We start from the raw sequence: 26,061 nt of genomic DNA on the forward strand, positions 1-26,061 counted from the left end.
ATGTACAGTATTCCTGGTTTTAGACTGAGTGTAAATTTATCAGGTATTCATTGCCACAGTATGCTGTTAAAGCAATCATGCTCTAAAGCACTATAGCCCTCTGAAGGGAATCAGCAGGAGCAAAGAGCAGCCCCAAATTTGCGGGACACGTCTCTTGGCTCCGCTCTCGCTCTCGCTCCCCCTCCCCTCGCGCTCGCTCAGCAGGCCCAGCTCCAAGTGCGCCACATCTTCCAGTCTCTGGGTTGGGCGGGGGGGAGGAATAATAATAAAAAAAATTCCTTCTCTTAAACGAACGTGCCGGATAGCCAATCGCCTTGGAAAGCGTCCGACGGTTACAGCCGCCACCGCCCAATGGGGTGGGTCTTGAGGCGGAGTCCGTGGGGTGTGAGAGCAAAGCGCGGTCGACTGGCGGCGGCCGAGGCACTTCCCTTCTTCGCCGCCGGAGCTGCGAGACTGCCGGGAAAGGCGGAGAAGACGAAAGGGCTATTATCATGATGCGGCTCCGCAGCCCTGCGCTGCTGAGGGACCTGCTCTGGCTCAGCCAGACCGGCACCGGCGCGCTCAGCTGTTGCCATCGCTCGGCGCTGAGATGGCTCCATCCCGCTTGGGCCGGCGTGGCCGGTGGCCGCTTGCCTTTGCGGCTCATGCCCGGCGCTGCCGCCACCGCCACCCGTTCCTTGTGCACCAGCTCCGAGGGCATCTTGCAGCAGACTGGCAAGGGCCCTCCTGCCCAGCAACCGCCGGCACCCACGACATCCGCCGAGATGCCCGCCTCGCCCCCCGGCCAGAACAGCCACAACGCGGCCGCAAGCAAGGAAGCAGGCGTCTTGGGGGAAAAGTGAGTGGCGGCAGCGAGGGCGGGCTGGGGCCGTTGGCGGGACCGAAAGCCAGAAGCCTTGGGAGGCAGACAGAAGGAAGGATGCTCCTCCGGCTGCCGGCTGGTAGTGGGCGCATGCCTGCTGGTGCTGCCGGCGTCTTCCTCCCGTTGACATGTGACAGGATGCTGCTTTGTAAATGTCAGGACAGGACAGGGCTACCCCACGTGCTGGGTGGATGTCTAGGAAGGCAGAGCTGAAGATGGGACTGGGAGGTTGCCAGAACAACCGTCCCTGGCCCCGCGGAGTGGCTGGGAGGTTCTTTGCCATCCCCTCCTTCCTTCGATGCATTTTGTCCCAAAGGTGCTTTTTTTTCCCCCAAGAGGCAACTGGACTTTCTGGTTTTTACTTTGAAGACGTTTCGCTTCTCATCCAAGAAGCTTCTTCAGCTCTGACTGGATGGTGGGGAATGGAAGGATCCACCGTCCAGTCAGAGTTGAAGCTTCTTGGATGAGAAGCGAAAACGTCTTCAAAAAAAAAAAAAAAAAGACGTTTTCCAGTTGCCTCTTGGAAAAAAAAGCACCTTTGGGACAACCGTGGCTTGGATGACTGAGAATCTCCGTAGACTTCGATATATTTATTTTCCTGAGATTAAATTAGCTTTCACTCTCTATTGAAAGTAAAGTGTGAGGGGGAGGGGGAGGAAGGGATGCCTTTATTGTGTTTTGGGCATTGTAGCAGAAAAGTAACCATTGGAAGGACCCACTGGCCACTGATTTGGGTGGATTTTACTTAATCACTGGATAATTACAGTTAATTTATGTCTTAAGTTAGTGGGTGGTAAAATTGGAGTTTGGGAAAGTGTCAGCGATGCTTTAGTCTTGCTAGCTTTCATTTTTAAAATTAAATGCTGCTATTTATTTGAGAATTTATATTTGAAGCGTGATTTACTTAGAGATTTTATGTCTTTCAGCTAAGGGTCATAAGCTGATCCATGAAACAGGCCTGTGAAAGGGTTCTACTGTTTTCAGTTTTCACTTATTTTATTGGAAGTGTTTATTAAATGATGTACAATTTCCTTTTTTTGGTACATATTTATGAAATGAGATCTGGGGAGGGAGAAACATTTCTGCCATGCAATGTGTAAAAGGGAATTCAGGAAATGTTCATCTAAAATATTATGTTGGCGGAGTTTTTTAGAATTTTCCTGTCCAGCATTTATATCTAAGAATTAAAATCTAGAGTACAATTAAACAGTTACAAAGGATTGTATCTGAAATATTGAATGTAGCTTTTAAAAATCTTCTAGTTGAATTACTCATTTATTAACAGTCTCATTTACAGAAGAGATAAGTAGTGAAATACACTTAGGTGAATAGAGTCATGTTAAAAGTGCTCAGAAGTTTTCAATTTTTCTTCCCAGGAAAGCATTTTATTTCAGTCAACGTTTCTGAATCTTCAATTTAATTATTTGTCCCTTCATATAAAACCACTGACAATTGACAACATGAATACTTGTGATCAGAATTTTTTAGGTAATACAGTTTAAATTTAAAAGAAAATTGTTTTTACTACTTGCAGTGAATCTACTGAAGTATGATTGCAGCTGCTATAGGTATTTTTATGATTCATCTTTAAAATGATTTTCAGGCCAATCAATGAGCAATGTATCAGGGTGGTGGGGAGGAAGCTATAGACTCAGTTATTTCAGTGAAATTAATGATAGAAAATGGTTTGCCTGCAGTTTTGAGAAAATCATAAGGCTTAAGGAATTATGGTCTTTGATTTGATTTGGTAATTGGATGTAAAATTCTGGCAGGGAAACTTAGAATTACAAAGTTGGAAGAGGCCATTTAGGCTATTGAATCTAATTCTCTACTTGGTATGGGAATCCAGTTACTATATATATACTCAGGAATAAGGCTATCCTTAAATTTTTTTAGTGTTTTAATTTTCACAATTGGCTTATCTATGGGTAATTCATGAATTATTCATTTTTCATGGTATTTGGGTCAAAATCCACAGATGGGCTTATCCATGAATATATACAGGATATATGGATATTTTAAAAAATCTATTATAGTACTTATGTTCTTGCAGATAACTCCAATCCATTTTTGTGTGTACTTTGGCACCTAAAATTCTTAGCTGATCTGCACATGAGAAGAAGAGCATCCCATCTTTATGTTTTATTATGTTGCTTTAATAGAGAAGTGTGTATGTATGTATGTATGTATATGTATATGTATAAGGTATTTCTATTAATGATAATACTTTAGAAGCCTCGGTTTGCTACTTATATTATGGATTGTGAGTTTGTTTGGTTATCTGCCATTTAGAGTTATTTTGATAGATGGAAAACCATTTAAATGTGTTAAATAAATAAATAAAACCCAATATCAACAGAAATAATAAAAAGTGGTAATTATACAATGGAGGTCCCCCCTTTGTGCCTTCAAATCAATGTTGAGCCTGTTTTACTAATCTAGATGAAATGTTAATATATATTGCTGTTCCATGTATAACAAATCCTTTTTGCTCATGCCCAGGCTGGATAAAGCCAAACCTCTTTGTGAAACAATGACATTCAACATTGCATCAAGGTCCTTAACTATAATATTTCTTTCCAAAATTGTGTTGATATATGTAATGATTTGAAATCAAATTGAAATTGTAATTGGACGACCAAATTATATGACTTAAAGAGCTTTTGAATTTCATACAACACACACCAAATCTAATATCCAACTTTTTAAAAAACATTTTCAAAAGGGTTAATAAAAATATTTTCTGATAAATTAGTTTCCTTTTTAAATCATGTCTGTGGAGATTCTCAGTCATCCAGGTCATGGTTGTCCCAAAGGTCCTTTTTCAAGAGGCAATTGGAGTTTCTTTTTTGGGGGGGAGGGAGGGGTTCTTCTTTTTTAAATCATGCAGTTTTTCACCTGGACCCATTTATCCTCCAAAATTGAATATTCTAGTTCTTTATTCCATAATTCAGATATAAAACTAATAGAACTTTTACTTTTTAATTCCTCATAAAATTAGATTGTCAGTTTTTGTTCAAGTGCTGCATCTCTTAAACATTTTAAACTTGTTAGTACCTTGCTGCTGCTAAAGCAGCCAGGCCATTCTGTTTAATACATTTCAGTTATATATATTGCTCAGCAAATCTTGTAAAGAAATTATACTCAAAACACAACTCATTAGTAATCAATTGATTGAGAGTACTGATTTATTGTTTGGTCCAAGCATTCCAATAAAACATTTTCCCTCCTATTTTCAGATTTGGGTTATTCCACAATAGCAGTTTTTCATGGAATTTTGGATCAAAATGTACCTAGTAAGCATTTAATGACCAGATGCATTTGGCAGTTTTTGAGGCTGGAAATGAAGATACTTGTTTGATATCCTATCCTTAGACCTAAATTTCAGAAGTGTTTTACCACTCTAATCATAAGGCAATCTCATATTCTCCAAGGATATTCAATAGCATACCAATAGAGGAGAATATTTGTAGCTCAGGATTGAAATGAGGGGTCCCTAGTGCTCTCTGAGCTTGGTCATTTTTTTGCAGACATTTTATTACCCAAACTAGGTAACTCAAATGAGCAGAAATTAACACCAAGATTAACATTAGGCCAACAATCAAGAAGCAAACAATACCCTAAACAAGGAACTGTCAAAGAAGCTAACAGTAAACAGCCTAACCAAAGAACCATCAAGACCACTCCCACCAAAACTGTTAGGGCAAGCCACTAGAATATAAAATGAGAGTAAACCCCACTCCCTACTAGGAACTTTCCCTACTAGGAAATTTCATGGACAAAGAAAATTTCATGGCTTTTGAAGAAAAGCCTTAGATTTGGTGAAACGCAAACACTGCACTCCAGCATAAGAACTTTATGCCATCTGTGAAATATGGTGCTGGTATCATGGTTTGGCCTGCTTTGCTGCCTCTGTCTCAGGACAGCTTTGCCATCTTCAGTGGAACTATGAATTCTAAATTGTCTCAGCAAATTCTACAAGAAAGTGTTAGGCTATTTGTCTGTGAACATATACTCAACAGAAAATGGATCATGTAGCAAGATGACAACACAAAATACACAAGTCGTACAACCTAAGAGTGATCAACAGTTAAGAAGAAAGTTAATATTTTGGATTGGCCAAGTCAAACTCCTGACCTTTATCCTATAAAAGGGTAGAAGGACTTGAAGTAGGCAGTTCATGTGAAGAAACAAACCAACATCCCTGAGTTAAAGCTGTTTAGTTAAAGAAACAGGCTAAATTTCTTAAGTACAGGCCTGATCAACCATTATCAGAATGTTTAGTTGTAGTTATTGCTGCCCAAGGGAGGGCACACCAACAAAGATTATTTTTTTAACCTTTAGATATAACTTTAGATCATTTTCCTTAATAAATAAATAAATGAACAAATATAATATTTCGACTCATTTGTTGAATAGGGTTCTCTTTATCTAGTTTCAGAACTTGTGTGGAAAGGACATTTTAAGGTATATTTTATGCAGAAATATTGAAAATTCAAAAGGGTTCACAATGTTTAAATACTACTATATCTATCTAATCTAAGTATTTAATAGATAATACTTGTTAAACATTAATCTCAAGGTAATACTCATTTTGATAACTTTAAACTTGCCCCAGAGACTTAATGGAAGCTTTAAACATTGAATTATGTCTACTGAAATTACATCTATACATTTAAGCATGTTTTATTCAAATTATTAAGATATTTTTGAGAAAGATATACATCCAATTAGTTTATAGAATTTTTTTAAAAAAGCATAACTGCTAATCTCTTGCAGTAGTTTACGGATATACTGCGTCCTAAAGAGAGTAAATTAGTTTTGTTCCCCAGTTAATAGTATAATCAGGGTATAAACCATGTTACTTTATAAGATAAATAAGCTTTGGTAATGGCATGAAGAATATTGAGAATAGCCATAATATCAGCAAATAAGGGAAATTTATATCCATTGCCATGTGTCACCTTATCTTAATATCTTTAGGGTCACTAGTACTGTAGAAGAAAATCAGGGAGGCAAGAGGTAATTGTCAGGTCCCAATTTCAGTTGATAAATTGAGAGATAAATCTACTAGGTGAAGATAAGAATTTGAAATCCTGTGAAAAAAATATGCCCATATTTCTTGAATGGCTGTAATATAAGCCTCATAAAATGGTAAAGGTAATATGGAAATAAAATGATTGATCGTTGACCTGTAACAAGTCCTAGTTTATGAAAATTATGTACTATTCAAATGGAAATTTGTATCAATTGTTTAACATTGTTGTTAAATATAATATATGTAAAATATAATATTGAAAACTAATGCAGTTTTCAGCAGTTCAGTTCTTAGGTTACAGAAAAAGCTGTTTCTTGCAACATGATATCAGACTAATTTTTACAATTTGTTGCACATTTGTCTCTTTTTAAAAATCTGAATCAATTTACATACCGACTATTATAAGTACTATGCCTTCTTGTACGCAAAATATTTTTCAAGGCTGCTTTCCCAGGGTTACAGATGTCTGGAACTGTAATACGCTTCCTAAATAGGAAGTGCACAAAGAAAAAAAAAAGATGAATATAGGTTTAAACTGAAAGAAGCTAAATGTCCAAAAAGTGAAGTACTCAATCTAATTGTGCAAAAGAAAAGTATAATTGTTTTGAATATCCAATAAGGCTAGGGTTATTGCCCTCCACTTTCCACTTTCCAACCCTGGGAAGAATTACATAGAATATGTAGAATATGCTAGCGTTGATTATTAGAGAAAAAGTAAGATACGGATAAATCATGATTTTGAATCTATAATATTTTCAATTTGGTAGCTTTCTCAAAAGTTGTAAAAATGGTCTATAATACTGGACTTCAATAATTTAATACACCCACTCACATAAATACATGCCTGTGAAGGATTGCCGCTTGTTTTTAATCTGTAAGTATCCGTTATTTCAAATTTAAAATCAACTTGCAATAAGAAGACTTCCTGAATATATTATTCCTTATAGTTTAACAAAACCTTCTGCCACTCAGCAATTTGAAAGTAAGTTAATATTTAAATTATTTCTGGTCAATTGCCCATGCACTTGAAGTGGTTCAGTTTGTAGAGTAAAATGAAGGTCATCTAAAGTCTTAATTCTGGTTCATGAAAAGTAACAAGGAGTCTCTTCAGTGTTTTCAGATTTTTATGAAATGTAAAAGTTACCATGTATTCCATATACGCCAGTTTTTAAACTTTCAATTTTACTCTTGTTTGGAAATAGACTGTCGTTTAAATATTAATTCAAAGTTAGTTAATTGTTACTGGGAAAGCAATACATTGGAATTAATACAGAATTTTTATCCAATCTATTGGAGTTTGGAGGAGTGGCAGAAGAATGAGTCTTTAGCTCTTCTTGACTGTCTGGGATAATCCATCTTTTCCCCCTCTCCATTTTCTGGAGAGAATCACTTACCTTGAGATGATTTAGAGAGAGCCATCCTCTTCATTTTATGAGGCAGATGGCTAAAATATTACATCAATGTTATTTAAAGTAACCTAAAAGTGTTTGAGCATAAATAATTTACTATTCAGCTATTTATATGAGTAACTCCATCCATAGGATCAGAGTGGAGTAAAGAAAGCATGTAACTAGATTGCCATGAAAGCTGGAAGACACCTATTTGTCCCATAGACACGTCCCCTATTTCTTTGGGTAGTTGGTTCTGTTGTCAAAGTCTTCTTGTTAGGGTTGCCCCCCCCCAACAAAAATTGGTTGCAATCTGTCTCCTTGTATCTTAAATCCTTTTTTCTGTGCTGCGTAATGAGAGAATGCTGCAGATTTTGACCTTCTGAATGATAGTTCTCATCCTCCCATACCCAGTTGTCTTTTGTCAAGGCTAAATATTCCCAGCTCTTTTAATCCGTCTTCATAGGACTTTGTTTCTAGCCCCCTAATCATCTTTGTTGTCTTCCTTTAAATCCTTCTTAAAGTGTTGTGCCCACACAGTGTTCAAGTTGGGGACTAGTCGAACCAGAATAAAGTATAATGATTAATTCTGCAATTTTTAACTTGTATGTTTGTAGGTGGTGTCTAAGCTAGCATTTACCTTTTTACAATCACATCACACTGCTAAGTTTACAAACAAATATTAATCTGTGTACTTTTCACAAGTACTGTGACTATCCTATATTTCTCATTTTATACCTGTGCATTTCATTTTTTTACTAAGTGAAAAACTTGGGATTTGTATTTATTAAATGTAATTCAACTGGTTTCTCTGACTTGTCAAGATTATTTTGAGTATTGTTTCTGCCTTCTAATACATTCAGTTTCTTATCTAATTTTGTGCTGTATGGCAAATTTGATAAACATTCCCCTATCTGTTCATTCATGGCGGTAACAAAAATATTAAAGAATATTGAAACTATTCTCCAATGCAGAGAAAAACTACTGATGAGCATTTTTGAGTATGATTTGAACCAGCTGCAAGTTGACTGAACTATCATTCTATTAAGCTGACAAATACATAAATGGCATTTTTATTGAAGTCCAGATATACTATTTCTATAGTACATTATCCACATATGTTAAGGAAATTGGTAGCTAATTAAACATTGAAACGATTTGTCAGACAAGATTCATGATGACTCCTTTTATTTATTTATATGTTCTATTGATTATGATCTGCTGTAGAGTCTTCCCAAATACTGTTTGGATCGGGGTCCCCAAACCCCAGGCCATAGCCCACTACCAGGCCGTGGCCTATTCACAATCAGGCTGCATGAGCAGGATGCCAGCATGCGCATGCTTAATTCAACTTGCGCGAGTGTGGTGTGTGTGCACATGCAGACACAGCTGAACTTGCGCAAGTTGAGCTGCATGTGTGTGCGGGCCAGTCTGCCACTTGTGTGATTTGAACTGCACGTGTGTATGCTCTGGCCCAGTGCTTGTGTAAACTGCACCTGTGCGTGTGCCAGCCTGCTGCTCGCACGGCCCTGTTCCTCTCTCCCCCTCACCAGGATGCCAGGCTGCAAAGGTTAGACCGCTGGTTTAGATGACAGGCTGACTGACGACTAGTTTGCTGCATTTTCCTTTTCCCCGAGAGCATCTTATTTGCATTTAAAATGCATTAGTAATGAATTGTGTTTTAGATGTACAGATATTTTTAATTACCATACAATGATTTTGAAAAAAAATGAATTTTGAAATTTTCTAGTTTAATATTATATCCATATATTGATACTAAATTTTTTGAAAAAGTACACTTTTAGAAATTGACAAATTTCAATATAATTTAATAGTACCAGTGAAAGCTTTTCAATGTCTGTGAGCTCCCTAGTTTCCTTTTCCATATGTATAAGAGCCTTGGTGGCGCAGCAGACTAAAGCACTGTTAAGAAACACCAGCTGCCTGCAATTACTGCAAGTTCAAATCTCACCAGGCTCAAGGTTGACTCAGCCTTCCATCCTTTTGAGGTAGGTAAAATGAGGACCCAGTTTGTGGGGGCAATAAGCTGACTTTGTATAAAAAAGAACACCGCTTGGGAGGCCCCGAAAGCCCTACTAAGCGGGTATATACAAAAGTATGAAGGCTATTGCTTAATGCATTGTAAGTCCCCCTGAGTTTCCAGAAAAGGGCGGCATATAAATCGAACTAATAAATAAATAAATAAATAAGTAGATGTAAATGTTGTACCTACTTTGTACTGTATCCTTTGCTGTTGGTTCTATTATGTTCCTCAGTGGCAGCACGTATATAAAAATAATCTCTGCTGTGGTTTGTGGATCTCTCATTCACAAGTTCTCTAGAAAACATCCTTTTACACTTCCATTTTTGCTTTATCAAGCTTTTGTATGCACAAAGGCCAATCAAATGGATTTTATATGCAGTGGAACAAATTTGCAATGCATGGTTCTGTCTGTGCAATGGTGTTTTTTCTTCTATGGAACCCTGTGCTACTGCTCATCTTCCTCCTCCTAAAGGCAGCGATGGGAGAAAGGAAAGAGATCCTGAATTGTCCCTTAATGTTTCCTTTGTTCACGTGCTCTGCCATCTCCATGCCATTTTCTAAAGGCAAAAGTCTGATACCTTCCATTCATTTCATTTGACTAAAGTAACAATGGAAAAAACTAGCTTTCTTCTTCTTCCCCGTCCCACATATTTTTCCTGTCATATATCCATCTAGATTTAATGAACATTGCTTGAACAGCTGTCCCTTTCTTCCAAATGATCTGTTGGATTGTGGTTTCACTTTAGCAAGTTTCAGAATTAGCCTGGATTGATATTTACATTAGAATAAGCTACATCGTAAATTTTGTAATGTAGTAGTTGTTTATGGTGCCAGAAATTTATTTAGCATGTTTACTGCAAATATTTTGCATGAAATTGTACATAGATACAGTAAACAGCTAAAATATCCCCATAAAAATTATTCTAAAGTTTAAAAATAATATCACCACCAGCAACCCTTCTTGCTTACCATCAGGTGGGATCAGGAAGGGAAATTGCATTAAAAATGCTAAATTAACCAAAGAAAAAAAAAGTTGGCTTCTATGTTTGAAAGAATATGTTCTCTAGTATTGAATATGATTCAGGATTCTTTCAATTGCATTCTTTGACAAATCATTGCAATTCTAATAAAAATTTTTACAGTAATCCTTCTAGTATTCCTTCCTTTTAGTTTCATCTCAAATAATTAATTTTATGATGAAAGCCCACCACATTTTTGCTGTAAACATTCTTTTGTATGCATTTTGTTTCTTATCAATCATTTCTTGCAGTTTATCAGTCTATTAAATATCCATTTACATATTTCTCATTAATGTAACTCCACTCACTTAAGTGACCCTCTTCATTTAATTATTTTTATGCTGGTCCAGGGTATTTGTATACATTCATTACATCCTGTTTCTACTTGTTCTGTCGAAAATTGAATTCATCTTCCAATACTTTTTTTTTCTTTTGTATTTTTCATTTTCTCCAAGATCCACTCGACATTCCTAAATTACAAACTCATTGCTGTAATTCACTCATTCTTTCAGGTTTTTTTATCATAAACAGTCACATTTATTTATTTATTTATTTATTTATTTATTTATTTATTTATTTATTTATTTATAATATAAATACATAAATAAAAGCATATCTTAAAACAGCACTAAGAACAAGTTAAAACTTAGAAGTAAAATTAAATCAGGTTAAAAATTCAAAGGCTAACAAAACAGTTGGACAGTTTTCAGGTCACCAGCCATCCCCAGGGCTGTTGCAACATACCGTATTTTATACCCCCATGGTATAATAGGGAGTTTCCAAATGGCTTCATTGAGCTTTCATTCATTTCATCCTTTTGTCTCATCCAAACCCATCTATCTGTCACCTAATGTCATTTTTTCTCCAAATTGCATGTATTCAGAATGTTGCATATTTTTTCTAAAACTTAACTGTGGTTCTTTCATTATCATCATGCAACTATCATACCTCTGTGGATATGTGCTTTTATATGCATCAACTGCAACATTCTTTTTCTATTCCATAATGCTATATCGGTTTTTATTTTCTTACTTTGCCAGCAGACATCTGGAAGTGGGTAACAATTGTAGAAAAGTAAAAAAGATAAAAAAGAACATTTGTGTTATTCCACACTAAGGTTTGCTACTCTGTTTCTCATCTTTGTCCTTATAAAATGACAAGGGGAAAAGAGAATGAATGCTTTTTCATTTCGTGTTTGCTGAAGTGTCATGGAAATGTGGATAAGAGTAACATGGAATGGAGGGGACAAAGAGAAGTTAAAGTTACTCAGTTGTTGCTGCCATTAGTAAAACCGGAGAAGATGGGAAGGTAGAGGGGTATACAGTGAGAAAAGACATTTGTCTTTAATTACAGTAATTGCAGTATATATGCTGGTCTTTAACTGTAATAAATATTTGATTTGATGTGTACTTTATTAAAACATTAATAAGGTTACTCTTCTATGTAGTATTTTGAGCCAGATATCTCCTTAGAATTCCCAATGTATTTATGAGCCAATGCAGTTGTCTAAAAGCACTCAGTGTGCATGTTGTTCAGTTGCTAAGTTGTGTTTGTCTCTTTGCGGCCCAATGGACCATAGTATCCAAGACTTTGTCCTCCACTTTGTCTCTTGGAGTTTGCCCAAATTCATGTTCACTGTAGCAATGACGCTATCTAACCATTTCATCCTCTGCTGTCCCCTTCTCCTTTTGCCTTCAATCTTTCCCAACATCAGTGTCTTTTCCAACTCAGTGTGCATACTGTTTTCAAAATACAGGTCCGTATAGTTCCAGAATTTTGTAGTCTTTCCTTTTGGCTAACCTTGACAGCTTACCTACAGATCTTGCTGTCTCAGTATTAGCTTAATCAGTCTTTTGTTGCAGTCTTGTCATAGGGCACAAACTTATTACTTCTTTTCTAGCTAATGCCATACTTCAGATGCTCTCAACTTGTTTAAGCAATGTTATTTCTTAATATAAGTCAAATTTGATATTTTGGAACTTGATTTCAATGTAAAGTGTTAGGTCACGAACTTCATTCAGAACTGAGATTCAGAACTTCTTTAAAAGTCACTCTATGGCCTTGTAATAGATGTTTGAAGGACAACATTATCTTTGTTGTACCAAAGTGACTTACCGTGTCTTATGGCTTCAAATGAGCTTCTCTTTATTTTTTCAGTACAGACTTTGCAGTGAATAAACACTCACTTCCACATAGTAAAGATAATGGTGACAACGCCATGTCCACTTTCTGTCTTAGTTCTTTTTGGTTATGCTGAATATGTATTTTTCTAAGTATTTAATGACGCTAAAACGCTGCTTTTAGGCTAAACAAATATTACATAACATTATTGAGCTGTGAAATAGAGGGAGAAAAAGCTTATACCGCAGTTTAAACTGATAAGCTTTATCCAAGAATAGTCCATTTGAGATATTTTCTGTAAGTAAATTAAATGTTTGCCATGCTTTCTGTATCAGCTAGTTCAGTGCCATAGCTAAATACTGGGCTAATCTGGTTGATTTAACTGCAACAGATGTCAATGATAAATAATCTATAAAGTTATTTAAAAACTACTTTAAGAAGTTGAACTAAGCCTTAATGTTTGAACATTTTATGTTTCTTAAAAGTATAACCATGTTAAATGTTGTATGGAATATAAAGTTTGCAAATTAATCTTATATTTTTCTGATTTTTAGTCACAAATTACCACCTGTATCAGTTTTTCTTAAAATTTTTGGAGAGGAGTTTGTTAAATTTTAGTTTTAGCCTTATGTTTTCTGTAGTTGGAAAATGTATCTGAACTCTCTCTCTCTCTCTCTCCCTCCCTCCCTCCCTCCCTCCTCCCTCCCTCCCTCCCTCCCTCTCACTCGCTCTCTCTCTCTCACATACACACACACAAGCAAACACAAAATTAAGAAATATTAATACACCAAGAAGAAAACTTGTTTAGTTGTATTTTTTCAGTTATCTAGCAAGGAGGCACTGATTGAAAGATTGAATTTGTGTATTAATTGGAAATTTACTATATAGCAAAATGTTGTTATATTGGCATATACGGTTACTTGTGTCCTATTTCGATAGGAAAAATAAATAAAAATGTCCATTGAAGAACAAATACAGTGCTTAAATAATAATAATTAATGACACACTATGTGTATGTGAAACTTTCACTGTCGGATTTATATTTCATTGTGTATGTATATATGAAACTATGTTTCACTGTAAGATTTAATTAAGAATAGATTTTCATAGGAGTATATTTTATAGAATTACATTGATTTAAGATCGTGACAAACTAATACTTGGTTTCCCCCCATACCTGTGTTCTCTCCTTAGTAAAGGAGGTTTGTTGCCTAGCTTGGAAGATTTGCTCTTCTATACTATTGCAGAAGGACAAGAAAAAATACCAGTTCATAAGTTCATCACAGTAAGTTTTTTATCATGTTTCTAATAAATTATGTGCTAAGTAAATTAGCCTTATATCTTTTTATTTTTGAAAAAATACAGGTTTGGTAATGATCAGGTTATGGGAAGGTTACTAAAACTCACAGAAATTTTAAGTTTTAAAGAAGGCTGCATTATCATTTTACTCACATTTAGGGAGTGTGGCTATACGTATTTAAAACAAAGCACTGAAAACAGAAATGTCTTGTGAGCTATCTATTGCAGTCTATTGGAAAAGAAGATCAGATGGGAATCAGAACCAATGTTATGTGAATTAGTGTTCAGAAGAAGAAATATCTTTGATGCCTTTTTTATTTTACAGGCTTTAAAATCTACAGGTTTACGAACAGCTGATCCGAGACTGAAAGAATGCATGGATATGTTAAGATTGACACTTCAGACAACATCAGATGGTGTCATGCTAGATAAAGAACTCTTTAAAAAGTAAATACCTTAACTGATTTGCTACAACTTGTTTATAGTATAGAATAATGAGGCTAGTACAAAATGATGTAAATGAACACTGCTCAGAAATATTTTTCAATATGCAATTCCCCCACATCTGATTTCACGGAAGGAGGAAGAGCACAGAGGAGACCAAAAGTGTGCATTATGTCAGTAGTTGACATATTAGCTTCACTAAATAATGTCTTTGGATACAATTCTATTCTTTAGATTTCAGAAGCACTTTTATTATTTCTGTGAAAGACATATGGTATTATCACTCATGTAATAATAATTTTTTTGTATTTCACAGATGTGTCCAAAGCAACATTGTATTACTAACTCAGGCTTTCAGGCGAAAATTTGTCATTCCTGATTTTATGTCATTTGCCTCTCACATTGATGAGTTATATGAAAATGCTAAAAAACAGTCAGGAGGGAAGGTAAGTGTCTTATTAAAAATAATTGGTGGCAATATAGAGATGGCCAGCTGCAGTTCATAGTTGTTTGTGCCCTTCAAGTCATCCTGAGATCATGCCACCAATCTTGGTGGAAAGATATAGAACAGTGGTAGTCAACCTGGTCCCTACCGCCCACTAGTGGGCATTCCAGCTTTCATGGTGGGCGGTAGGGGTTTTGTCCGATACTGAAGCACTTTCCTTTTTTTTAATTTAATTGACTTTTAAAAAAAAAATTTCATAGCATTATTTAAAAACATTTTCATTAGGTTTTCATAAAATTCCCCGTGACAATTTAAATTTCTGAAAATATACTATTTTATTTATTTATTTTGCTTTAATTTATATGCTGCCCTTCTCCGGAGACTCAGGGCGGCTTACAATGCATTAAGCAATTTGTATCTATTTGTATCGCCTGCGCATAAGTTTAGTTCATGTTACGTAAGTGAAACTAAATGGCGCTATAGTGCGACCGCAAACAAAAGAGCCTTGTCCCAGAATAGCTCGCGCATCTCCCCCCACACCACCCAGCTGTAACAGACAAGCAGAACTGGTAGCCGGCGCACCCCCCCAACCCAATCCATGATGCGCGAGAGGCATGCGCAGATGACGATACACGCCACAGGCTCTTTTGTTTGCGGTCGCACTGGTCAGTACGCATCATAAAACATTATCCAATGAGGCAATGAAGCCAAGTTGATTGCGAGAACATCTTTCTACAAAGCATCCAAATGATAAGTACAATCCCATTGAATATTTTCAGGAAATATATAAAAAATTTCAAAATTGTTCAACAGTCGTTGCATAATTTAAGAAACAACATGCTGCGAACAAAGATGGATCAATTGCCGCTTATCGCATTTCACAATTAATTGCAAAAAGTGGTAAAAGCTATACTATTGGAGAAACTGTAATAATACCCTCTATAAAAGAATTTATCTCAACAGTAATGCATCAGGATATACCTGAAATTTTAAAAATGTTGCCCCTAAGTGATAGCACAGTAAAACGATGAATTGAAGAAATGGCAGTTAATGTTGAAAAAAAACCTTATAAGTATTCTCCAAAACTCTTCATTTTCCATGCAATTGGACGAGTCTACCATTGCAGATAATAATGCTTTATTGATGGCATATGTACGTTATTTTGATGAAAACAATACATTACGAGAAGAAATGCTGTTCGCAATAAATCTCAGTACAGATACAAGAGGATTATCTATATTTAATACTGTGAAATCATACTTTACAAAAAATAATATTCCTTTGAATAATATTGTTGCTGCGCTACTGATGGAGCACCATCAATGGTAGGTCGCTATCGTGGATTTGTTGCTTATCTGAAGGAAGAAGTGCCAAATGTTTTATGTATTCATTGTGTGGTGCACAGACAACATCTTGTAGGAAAACATCTAGGTACAAGTCTCCATTCATCATTAACTATAATAATTCGAGCCATAAACAAGATCAAATCCAATGCAAAAAATGATAGAAAGTTTCGACAGCTTTGCCAGGGCAATAATGAAGATTTTATTACGTTACTTTTGCACACAGAAGTTCGGTGGCTGTCAAAGGGTACATCTTTGGCTCGTTTTGTAGCATTATATGATAGTATCATACAATTTTTTGAGAGTCATAATGAGACCAATCTGTGTCAACAGTTAAAAACAGTAAAGAATGATGCCTTTTATTTGACAGATATTTTCAAGAGATTTAATGATGTCAATTTGCAGCTTCAAGGAGCTAATAAACTCTTATAGGTTGCCAAAGTATTGTGTCATTATTTATTGACAAACTTGAACTACTTCGTTATAATCTATTGAAGAGAGAATTTCATCAGTTTCCTGAATTATCATCTATAAAAGATGATATAAGTCCAGAGGATATTGACAGATTCAGTAGCCACCTCAACGAACTTAAATTGGACATGGAAAAATGATTTGAAGATATTTTGAAATTGAAGGTGTATGACTGGATGAAAAATCCTTTTACCGCAAATATTGAAGAGGCTGATACAACTTGCCAAGAAGAACTGTTAGAAATTAGATATGATGAAGAAAGTAAACATAAATTTGATAGTGGTGGATATGAAAACCTATGACAAAATAAAAAAATTCCTGTCTTATATCCAAATATGTGGAAAATGATATTCAGTTTATTGATACCTTTCCCTACCTCATATCTTGTGGAATCAGGCTTTAGTACTGTTAATCATATTATGACCAAAGAAAGAAACCGCCTGAATATTTCCGAAAGAGGAGACCTTCGTTTGTTCCTTACAAAAATTGAGCCAGATATCCAGTATTTAGTTTTGCAGCATCAGCCTCAGGGATCTCATTAATAATTTAATTAATTAAATGTAATTTCATCAGACTTCATGCTTCTATGTATGCAAAATATAAATAAAAAGATAGATTTAACTACAGTAAGTTGTTTTATAAAGATTTATTCTGCCAAACTTAGCGAAAGTCCGACATAAAGTATTTGGTAAGTAATTATTATTATATGCTTTAACTTGCTGTAACTCTGCTTTATAAATTTTATAAAGTAAAGTTACTTCCCTACTTTATAAATCACCATTACTGTAGAACCGGTGGGCGGTTAGAAAATTTTACTACTAACAGAGATACAAAAGTGAGCGGTAGGTATAAAAAGGTTGACTACCACTGATATAGAATGTTCTCCGTGTGATTTTCATTGATCTGTGGACAGAAGGTTAGTTTTAAGTACAAATAATCTTCACTTACCAATTGCTCATTCAGCTTCTGTTCAAATTTATGGCAGTACTAAAAAAAGAAAATTACAAATGATTTTCAGAGTTGTTGCCGTTCTAATGTCTTGATGGTTATGTGATTGCGATTCGGCATTTGGCAGGCAATGCATGCAATATCCCATAATCACCATTTGCTTCTTTCAGAGCTGGCTTCCAAAAGCAAAGTCAATGGGGAAGCTAACAAGTCATGTTCAAGTGACATCATTCTTGAGGACCCACAGTGATTCACTTAATAACTGCATCTAGGTTTGATAGTGTAAATCAGTACAGTCATGTGGTATTTCACTTTACAACTTTCAGTAAGTGAGGACTATCTGAATAAGTTAGTGATAGACTTCTGTGAGATAAAACACTCCCTATTTTTCACAACCTGCTAGTTCCCCAAAACGAAAAACAGATCAAATTTATTCTGTTGTCATCTGTCCAAAGCTTTCTATAGGCAAGTTCAAGCCTCTGTTAAGAGATACCTGCATTCTCTCTCTCCCTTCCTTTTTTTCTTTCTCTTTCTCTTTCTCTTTCTTTCTTTGTCTCTTTCTTCTCTCTCTCTCTCTCTCTCTCTCTCTCTCTCTTTCTTTCTTTCTTTCTTTCTTTCTTTCTTTCTTTCTTTCTTTCTTTCTCCCTCCCTTTCTCTTTTCTCCCTTTCTGTGAAAAACCCCAGAAGGTCTTTGGTAGGAGGAAGAAAAGCCAGACGTTTTGAAACTCAGAACATGCCCATTGATAATCTGGCATTCTTAGAGCTCCACTATTGATTAGCTTAGCCTGAGCAAGGATAGCTAGCAGCCACTTAACAATAAGCTCTCAACTCAAGCTCAGTGCACGTGGGGATCCCCAAACAGTGAGGATGAAGTGTGAGTAAAAGGGTTTACCCTTCCCTCCCTCCCCCCCTCTCTCTTTCTTTCTTTCTTTCTTTCTCCCTCCCTTTCTCCTTTCTCCCTTCCTGTGAACAACCCCAGAAGGTCTTTGGTAGGAGGAAGAAAAGCCACGTTTTGAAAGTTTTGTAGTTTAGCCTGAGCAAGGATTAGCTAGTGCAGGCATTTACAATAAGCTCTCAACTCAAGCTCAGTGCACATGGGGATCCCCAAACAGTGAGGAAAAACATTTTGTAGCTTAGCCTGAGCAAAGATAGCTAGTGCAGGACTTACAATAAGCTCTCAACTCAAGCTCAGTGCACCTGGGGATCTCCCTAAACAGTGAGGATTTTTTTGTTTCTTTCTCCTTTGAAAGAAGGAGCCTGTTTTTGCTTCCAGGGGGCTGCAGGGAGTCTGGCTGGGCACCCCCCTCATGCCCCATTTTGGCCTTAGCAAGCCTCCCTGCAGCCCCTGGGAGCCAAAACAGGGTGTGGGAGGGGGGACGCTGCACCCCTCCATGCCCCATTTTGGCCTTAGCAAGCCTCCCTGCAGCCCCTGGGAGCCAAAATGGGGCATGGGAGGGGGGGCGCCACACACCCCCACGCCCCATTTTGGCCTTAGCAAGCCTCCCTGCAGCCCCTGGAAGCCAAAACGGGGTCCGGGGGAGACTCCTGTAAGGGGCGGGGAAGGTAAGGTCGTGACCCTGTTGGTGGCGCAGCATGCTCTGGGGGGAGTAGCACGTCTTACCTATAGGCAGGAGGCGGCAGCTCAGTTGGGGCGCAGGGCAGGTACCACGTGGAAAGGCAGCTTAGGCAGGCAAGCCGCTCGGGTGGTAAGGAGGAAAAGGAAGTGACTGGGTGGGGTGGGGACTGGTTCGGGGGCGTGGCCAGCCAGCAATTAATACCGGTTCTGTGACCCTCGCCAATTTATCGCTACTGGTCCTCCCGAACCGGTGCGAACCCGTAGCAACCCACCACTGCCGCCCACCCTCGGGCCCCCACCCTCCGGCCTCTGCACATCCTCTCAAACGGATCATTTGGAGCCTCTCAAACAAAGAGCCTCTCAAACAGCCTCCAAAAAGTCCGTTTGCAAAGGAGCTTTTCTTTGCAAAGGTAGGCTCTCAAACGGAGCTTTTGGAGGGTGAAAAAACAAGGCGCAGAGGCCAAAATGGCAACCCGGAACAGCTGCTGCCTTGTTGGACCAGTTCTGCGCTTCCCCTGCTGTACTCACTGGAGTGCCCTGCGACGATCAGCTGCATTTTTGAAGCTGTGTATCTGCCCCAACAAGGCCCGTGCACGCTCACAATCATCAAACTTGTTGCTAAAGTTCACCTCTGGGAACAGCTGATTGGGGGTATTTCAGGAGGCAATCCACCCGCCAATCAGCTGCTCATGCTGAATCAGGCTAATGTATTGAAGCTGACCAGGCTGTTTGCTAAGGACGCTAGCCAGATGGATGCTGGTAGGCAGAGGCAGAATTTTTATTTTCTTATTTTCTTCCCCAAAACTAAGGTGCATCTTATACTCTGAAGCATCTTATACTCCGAAAAAAATGGTAACTTTGTCATTTCAGTCCTTATGTCACCAAAGTCCATTAAGATAACAACATATCCATTTTAGTTTAGATCTAATGAATCAATTTTCTATTCTTTCATTTTATTTCTAACAATTTTAGTCCATTCAAATAATGACATAGATCTTGATTTCTTTTTTTCTTTGTCCTTTCTCACAAGATTCCTCAAAACTTTAACAAATCTCTTTTGTCAATGCAATATAGGAAAATTATCCCAGTCATTCCCTTGGTTTGTTATTTTTATATAATTTTTAATTATTAAGACATCCGCTGGATTCTTTTCTAAAATCATTTTTAAGATTCATGTAGCCTATCATTTTAAAATATACTTTCAAATCAATCTCAAATGTGTTAGATAATACATGTTTCTCTTCTATAGCATTTTTAAACACTATAGAGGCAGACACTCCTAGATTAATTTCTAGGTCCATTGTTCAAAAGTATTGTTCAATATGTCCATAGTTAAAATATTTGCTTCATTCCATATTAGTCAAGTTTGATTCTTGTTCTTTAATTAATTAATTAATTAATTAATTAATTAATTAATTAATGTTTTAGTTAGTTTTTTAATTCTTTAATTAAATCCTCCCAGTTTCCTTTGGTATGCAATTTTTAAGTCTTATCTTACTATATTTTTTAAAGAATTCAAAATAAAAACAGTGTCCCAAGAAAAGGATTTTTCATAATTAATTTCAAAATCTTATTTCAAATTTATATGAACTCTTAGTCTATTTGTAATTTTCAAATCAAAGTTTTAATCACCCTTTTTGCTGTTTATTCCAGGAAAAATAAAATAAGTCCTTCAATTTGTATTTAAAACTTATTTTAAGGAAATTTACCCGTGGTGTAAAATTTGATGACCCAAAAGTATCTAATAGCTAGATTTTAAGCTATTTCCAAAAGTGATTAGAAAAGAAAATATGCAAACTTCTGTCTACATGATAACTCTGCAACTGATAATGCGTGCTTAGAGTGGTTTGGAATTAGCATGCTACATTTTTATTATGCTTTTAGGAAGCTATTTTGGTCTATTCACATAATGTTAAACTATAAATCATGCCTTATAAAATATACTAGTTGGGATCAAATATTGACAGTGCCAGTATCTAACAACATTATGGCTTACTATGTTGTGTACAGTAAAACTAGTCCTAGAGTGGCAGACCCAGTTGTGCTGATAATAGAGACCCCAGAGATTTGACCATTTGCAGATTATTCATTGATACATTTATGAAAGAAAAAGTGCAGCTAACCTTGAGTGAATTCTTAAAAATAGTTTTTATGAACTACCATTTTTTATATAAAGTGGACAAGAACAAAACTATAGTAAACCTGCTTTTTGTTTTTATTTGTTTGGTAGATCCTGTTTTTAAAAATTTGGGATAGTTTGGGGGAGAGGTTAGATAAGTGTCTGTGCCTTTTATTATTTTACTAGCTTTTTACTAGCTGGGTTTCATGTATTTATTATTTGTAGCTATATAATCTAATTCTTTTATATTGGACTTGTTTTGTATAGGTTGCGGACTATATCCCACAACTGGCTAAATTCAGTCCTGACTTATGGGCAGTATCTGTTTGCACAGTCGATGGGCAGAGGTATTGTAGCTTAAATATCTGAACTGATTAAATAATTTCAGTTGTAGAAACAGAAGCAGAGACACCCTTTGGGGGGTTAAATTACAAATACAAGATAGTTCTGCTTAATCTATGTATGTTTCTTATGGTACTAGAGAAAAGATAGGATTTTTAGTTCTGCTTAGGGCATTCCAATTTTTAGTAGAAAATAGGATGATGTTTCAGAAGTTGAGAGTTCCTTTTTTGAAATGATTCTTTTATACCCCCTGTTCCTCAAAACAACATCACTGATTATAGGCTTTTTGTGCATTGAAAAATCCTAATTTAATTACCCATACTATGTTACAATGTTAATATAAATTAGAGTTTTATAATCCATTCCTGGGTGTCATGCAAAACTCTTCACTTTTTTCACCCACCCATATATGGATTGCCATGAGCCCCTTCTTGATTTAGTGATATTATAGATATTACTGAATTTTATTGACATGCCCTGTTTCTCCAAGGCTAGAAAGTATAAAGCTACATTTTCACAAGGTAAAATCCAGTTTTGGCAAGAAATGGATTGTTGCAAATAATTACCTTTGGAAAATGTTATTCTAAAAAATAAGAGATACAATAGTATTAGAAAGTACTTGTTAATGAATAGTTATGGCAGATTTCTATGAGAAATTAAAATTTATCTTGTCCACTTAATATTTTTAGATATGACCTGATTCACAGGCCTTAAGCATGTTATCTTGGCTCATCAGAACAGGTCTTGAAAATGAAAAGGGCATCAAATATATAAGTTTAAAGGAGAAATTAAAGTAGGAATTAACATGAATCTAATATAAATGCTCAGTGTTATGCAATTCAACATATATTATGCAATTCTTGAATTGCCATTTTGAAACCACAAAGTTTTGTTTCCATAAAGATTTGAAATAGCACAAACTTTTTAGTTTGAGTAGATAATTTGTACAATTGGGAGAAATTCATTTTTTCTATAGGTTTTAATTATAATGCTTATATTTGATCTTATTTACACAATTTATTTAAAATGTTTTTGATATTTGCTGCTCCATATAATATTGACATGCATGCTTAGTAAATATAAACAACAGTCAATTTCCTCTCTGGATATGGTGCAAACAAACAAATAAATAATTGGTAACTATTGAAAGCATAACTAGTTGTCACTGAGGTTCTCCGTGGAATTGTCTGATCTTTCTTATAAAGTAAATGCTGTATCTTATGAGAGAAATTTCATATTGTACTAGAATAAGATCATATATAAAAAAATAGTTTTCATTTACTGGCTGAAGCTGTTCAGCTTCATTGAATGACCATAGTTTCTGATAATATGATAAAAAATAATAACAATAACCTTTCTCTGCATTATGCATGCTTCCATTGAATGATACAAATTCCTTATTCTGTTTACTAACATTTTTTTTTGTTTTATTACTGAATGTATACCCTGCCTTTCAATTTATACCATCCAAATACTTTGGATGTTGAAATATTTCCATATGATAGTTATATCAATTCCTTGAACATTTAGTTTGTGTAGCTATTTAATATTAAGAAGATAACTTATTTATTTCTAAACCTATTTGCTTATGTTTACTCTGAGTATTGCAAGTCTCTCAAATAACTGTTCAGGATTTGCTAAGTGGTTTTTCTTTTATTTTTAATATGGTAGAATGTGTTTTCTACCATATTAAAGATGAAATAGACTCTTAGGTGATCTTTTGTATAGCAGTGGTTCATAATAAAATCTTTTCCCAAAGCCTTTGCCTTAAGATATATATTTTTTATTTCTCAGAAAAAATGTGAGTGAATGCAATAAATAATATAGTATTTATTTTACAGGCATTCCATTGGAGATACCAAAGTTCCATTTTGTCTTCAGTCCTGTGTAAAGCCTTTGAAGTATGCTATTGCTGTTAATGATCTTGGCACTGATTATGTACACAAATATGTTGGTAAAGAACCTAGTGGATTAAGATTCAACAAACTGTTCCTCAATGAAGATGGTAAGTTATGTGTGCAATTATCATTTCTTAATATGGTATCTAGTGAAATAGATTTGTGTGACAGAGAAGTTAGTAGGTCTGGGCATCACACGTTAAACTATTATTTTATGCCTTACAAGTCATTGTTGACTCCTGGTCATTACCAGGACAAGTCTCTGCAGTTTTCTTGGTGAAATTTCAGAAGTGGTTTGCCGTTGCCTGCTAACTAGGGCTGAAAGCGATTGATTGGCCCAAAATCACCTGATTGGTTTTGCCTAAGGTGGGACTAAACTTCACAATCTCTTGGTTTCAGGCATCTTATCCAAATTGGCTGTCTACACCTTAAGAAGAATTTAGCAAATTGAAACAGGTCTATAAAGGATAATTGGGGGGCTAAAAATAAATCCTATAAGGAGAGATGGAAGCAATGGGGAATGCTTAATATTTACCAGAGAAGACTTGAGGGAGTGACAACATTTTTAAATAGCTGGAAGGATGCTGCGCAAAAGAAGGTCACAGGAGGGAAGATTCTGATTGAATGCTAGAAAAAAATCTTGAACAGTAAGAGCAGTTACTGAGCAGGTACTAGTGGAATCTAATACCCAGAGAAGTAGTCAGTTCTCCTTTGCTGGATGTGTTCAGCTAGAAGCTAAATGAACTTTTGTCAGAGATGTTTAATATAGATTCCAGCACCCACCAAGGGTTTGGACTCGGTGGCCCCAAATGGCCCATTTCAGTTCTCATTCAGATTAATTGGTTACAGTTATGACAACACAGTGTTTCAGAAGAAGGAGGGAGTCTGTGGCTGGTCATATTTCCTAACTACCACCTTAGCAACCCAGGCCAGAATGGCAAATGGTTGGGAATGCTAGGTTATTTTCTTTATAACATGTGAGGGGGCAGACATAAATCATTCCAAATGAAACGCAAACATAGATTTGCGTTTGAGAACTAGCATTTGAGAATGCATTGCCACATAGCATGTCATGTTGTTGCTGTTCTAAAATCAATGGGTATTGTGTATGGTATATACCCGTGATGGCGAACCTATGGCATGCATGCCCAAAGTGGCACATGAAGTCAAACGCCTGGCACGTGTGGCCTTGCCTGTTTGTCTTCTGGGTTTCTGGTGATGATCAGCTGTCCTTCGCGCACACAGCAGTGCCAAAAATAGGTGTGCGCATACACGCCGGCCAGCTGATTGTTGGGTGCGCATGCGGGCCAGAACCAGGAAGTTTGGCTTTTCCAGAGTGTGATCCCTTTGTGCACAAGGCAGTGCCGAAAACCAGCCTGCGCAAGCTGAAGTAAGAAAATAAACCAGGAACTAAAATTGTGATAAATAGAACTGTGTCTAGCCACACCTGTGATTATTTATACATATATGTTCTTAAAAATGTATTTGTGTTTAATGTGAAGAAAATCACATTTTTTTAAAAAAAAAAATCTTACTGTCAGCACTTTTCCCCACTAATTCATCCACTGCAGAGAACAGTACCAAATTAAAGCATTGTAAATGTTTTTGTAGTTGTTTGGAAACTGGTTCTGCTGTTCTGCAATTATTTCATAAAGTTAATTTGGGATCTCATTTGGTTCTGTTCAGTATAATTCTGAATAGTATATTGAATGGGATGGTGAAAAAATGTGCATACAGTATTTCCTATAATTTTAATAGGATAAAATTAAGAGACTGCATTGGAAGATTATGCAGTGTTCCACCATGCAGTGGATTTCATTGTATATTTAACAGGAAATACTGCTGATTCAGAACATTAAAATGACTCTTATATTAGGTATTTGATCTAATAATAAAATTAATTCAATGAGTTGCTACCTGCATTTTACATCAATTTTATTTATGCTCTGTAAATACTGTAAAGGCTCAAGAAATGTTTTTGGATTTTTAATGGATGTGTAGTATTAGAAATATTTTCTTCCTTTCCTGATGACTTTCTCTTTTTGTGTGAGAGAATTTTCCTATACTTTGAAATATGCGATGTATCGATTTAATGGAACACTGGAAATTTTCATGAATTAGCTTCCAGAGATATCCCCATACTGGTAAAATGAATCTGCCACTTCTTTTTTTTTGTAACACTGTATATGTATTCTTGGCAGATATTCACTAGTTCTATATTTTCTTTCTTTTCCTTTACCCCATACCTACTCTAAGGGTATCATTAGCTGTTGAATATAAACAACTGTTCCAAGCCTTGAGTTCCAAGTCATTAGTTTCATATAACTAACTAAGCTTTTGAAAGCTAGGATACAGTGACACCCTTGGCAAGATTCCATGTGTGCAAAGGTTTGCAGTCTGTTCCAAAAGACATATGCTTCAAATGTTATGTCTAAAAATTACTGCCACATGCTAGCTCATAATTTCATTCAGACTAGCATGCATACTCTTTTATTGACTAAATAAAGTATATTGGTATTTCTATATTGAAATGTCACCTTAGTTTTCAAAATACTGACCAAGAACGCAATCTTAAAAGCAGCTGAAACTCAATTTCTCTGCATTTGAAACCCTTTTAAATATTTTTGAACCCTTTGATATTTTTTTTCAAGGATCCTTGAACCCATTTTGTACGTGCTCTCATCTTAACTATTGATTACCAGCA

General features: G+C 36.1%; 1 protein-coding gene across 3 annotated transcripts in view; it reads left to right on the plus strand.

The window, feature by feature from the left end:
- Window positions 1-358: 358 nt before the first annotated feature.
- GLS (glutaminase) overlaps window positions 359-26,061 on the plus strand; it is a 73,371-nt gene continuing 47,668 nt past the window's right edge. For all 3 annotated transcript variants that reach the window (XM_034429582.2, XM_034429599.3, XM_034429589.3), the window contains exons 1-6: window positions 359-838; window positions 13,667-13,757; window positions 14,097-14,218; window positions 14,532-14,661; window positions 21,385-21,464; window positions 23,301-23,464. In XM_034429582.2, the coding sequence (XP_034285473.2) occupies window positions 492-838; window positions 13,667-13,757; window positions 14,097-14,218; window positions 14,532-14,661; window positions 21,385-21,464; window positions 23,301-23,464 (934 nt within the window). In that variant the 5' untranslated portion in view covers window positions 359-491. The remainder of the gene's footprint in view (window positions 839-13,666; window positions 13,758-14,096; window positions 14,219-14,531; window positions 14,662-21,384; window positions 21,465-23,300; window positions 23,465-26,061) is intronic.

This window comes from Pantherophis guttatus, chromosome 1, assembly GCF_059756535.1.
Source record: "Pantherophis guttatus breed Tessera chromosome 1, ASM5975653v1, whole genome shotgun sequence".
Classification (NCBI taxonomy): domain Eukaryota; kingdom Metazoa; phylum Chordata; class Lepidosauria; order Squamata; family Colubridae; genus Pantherophis; species Pantherophis guttatus.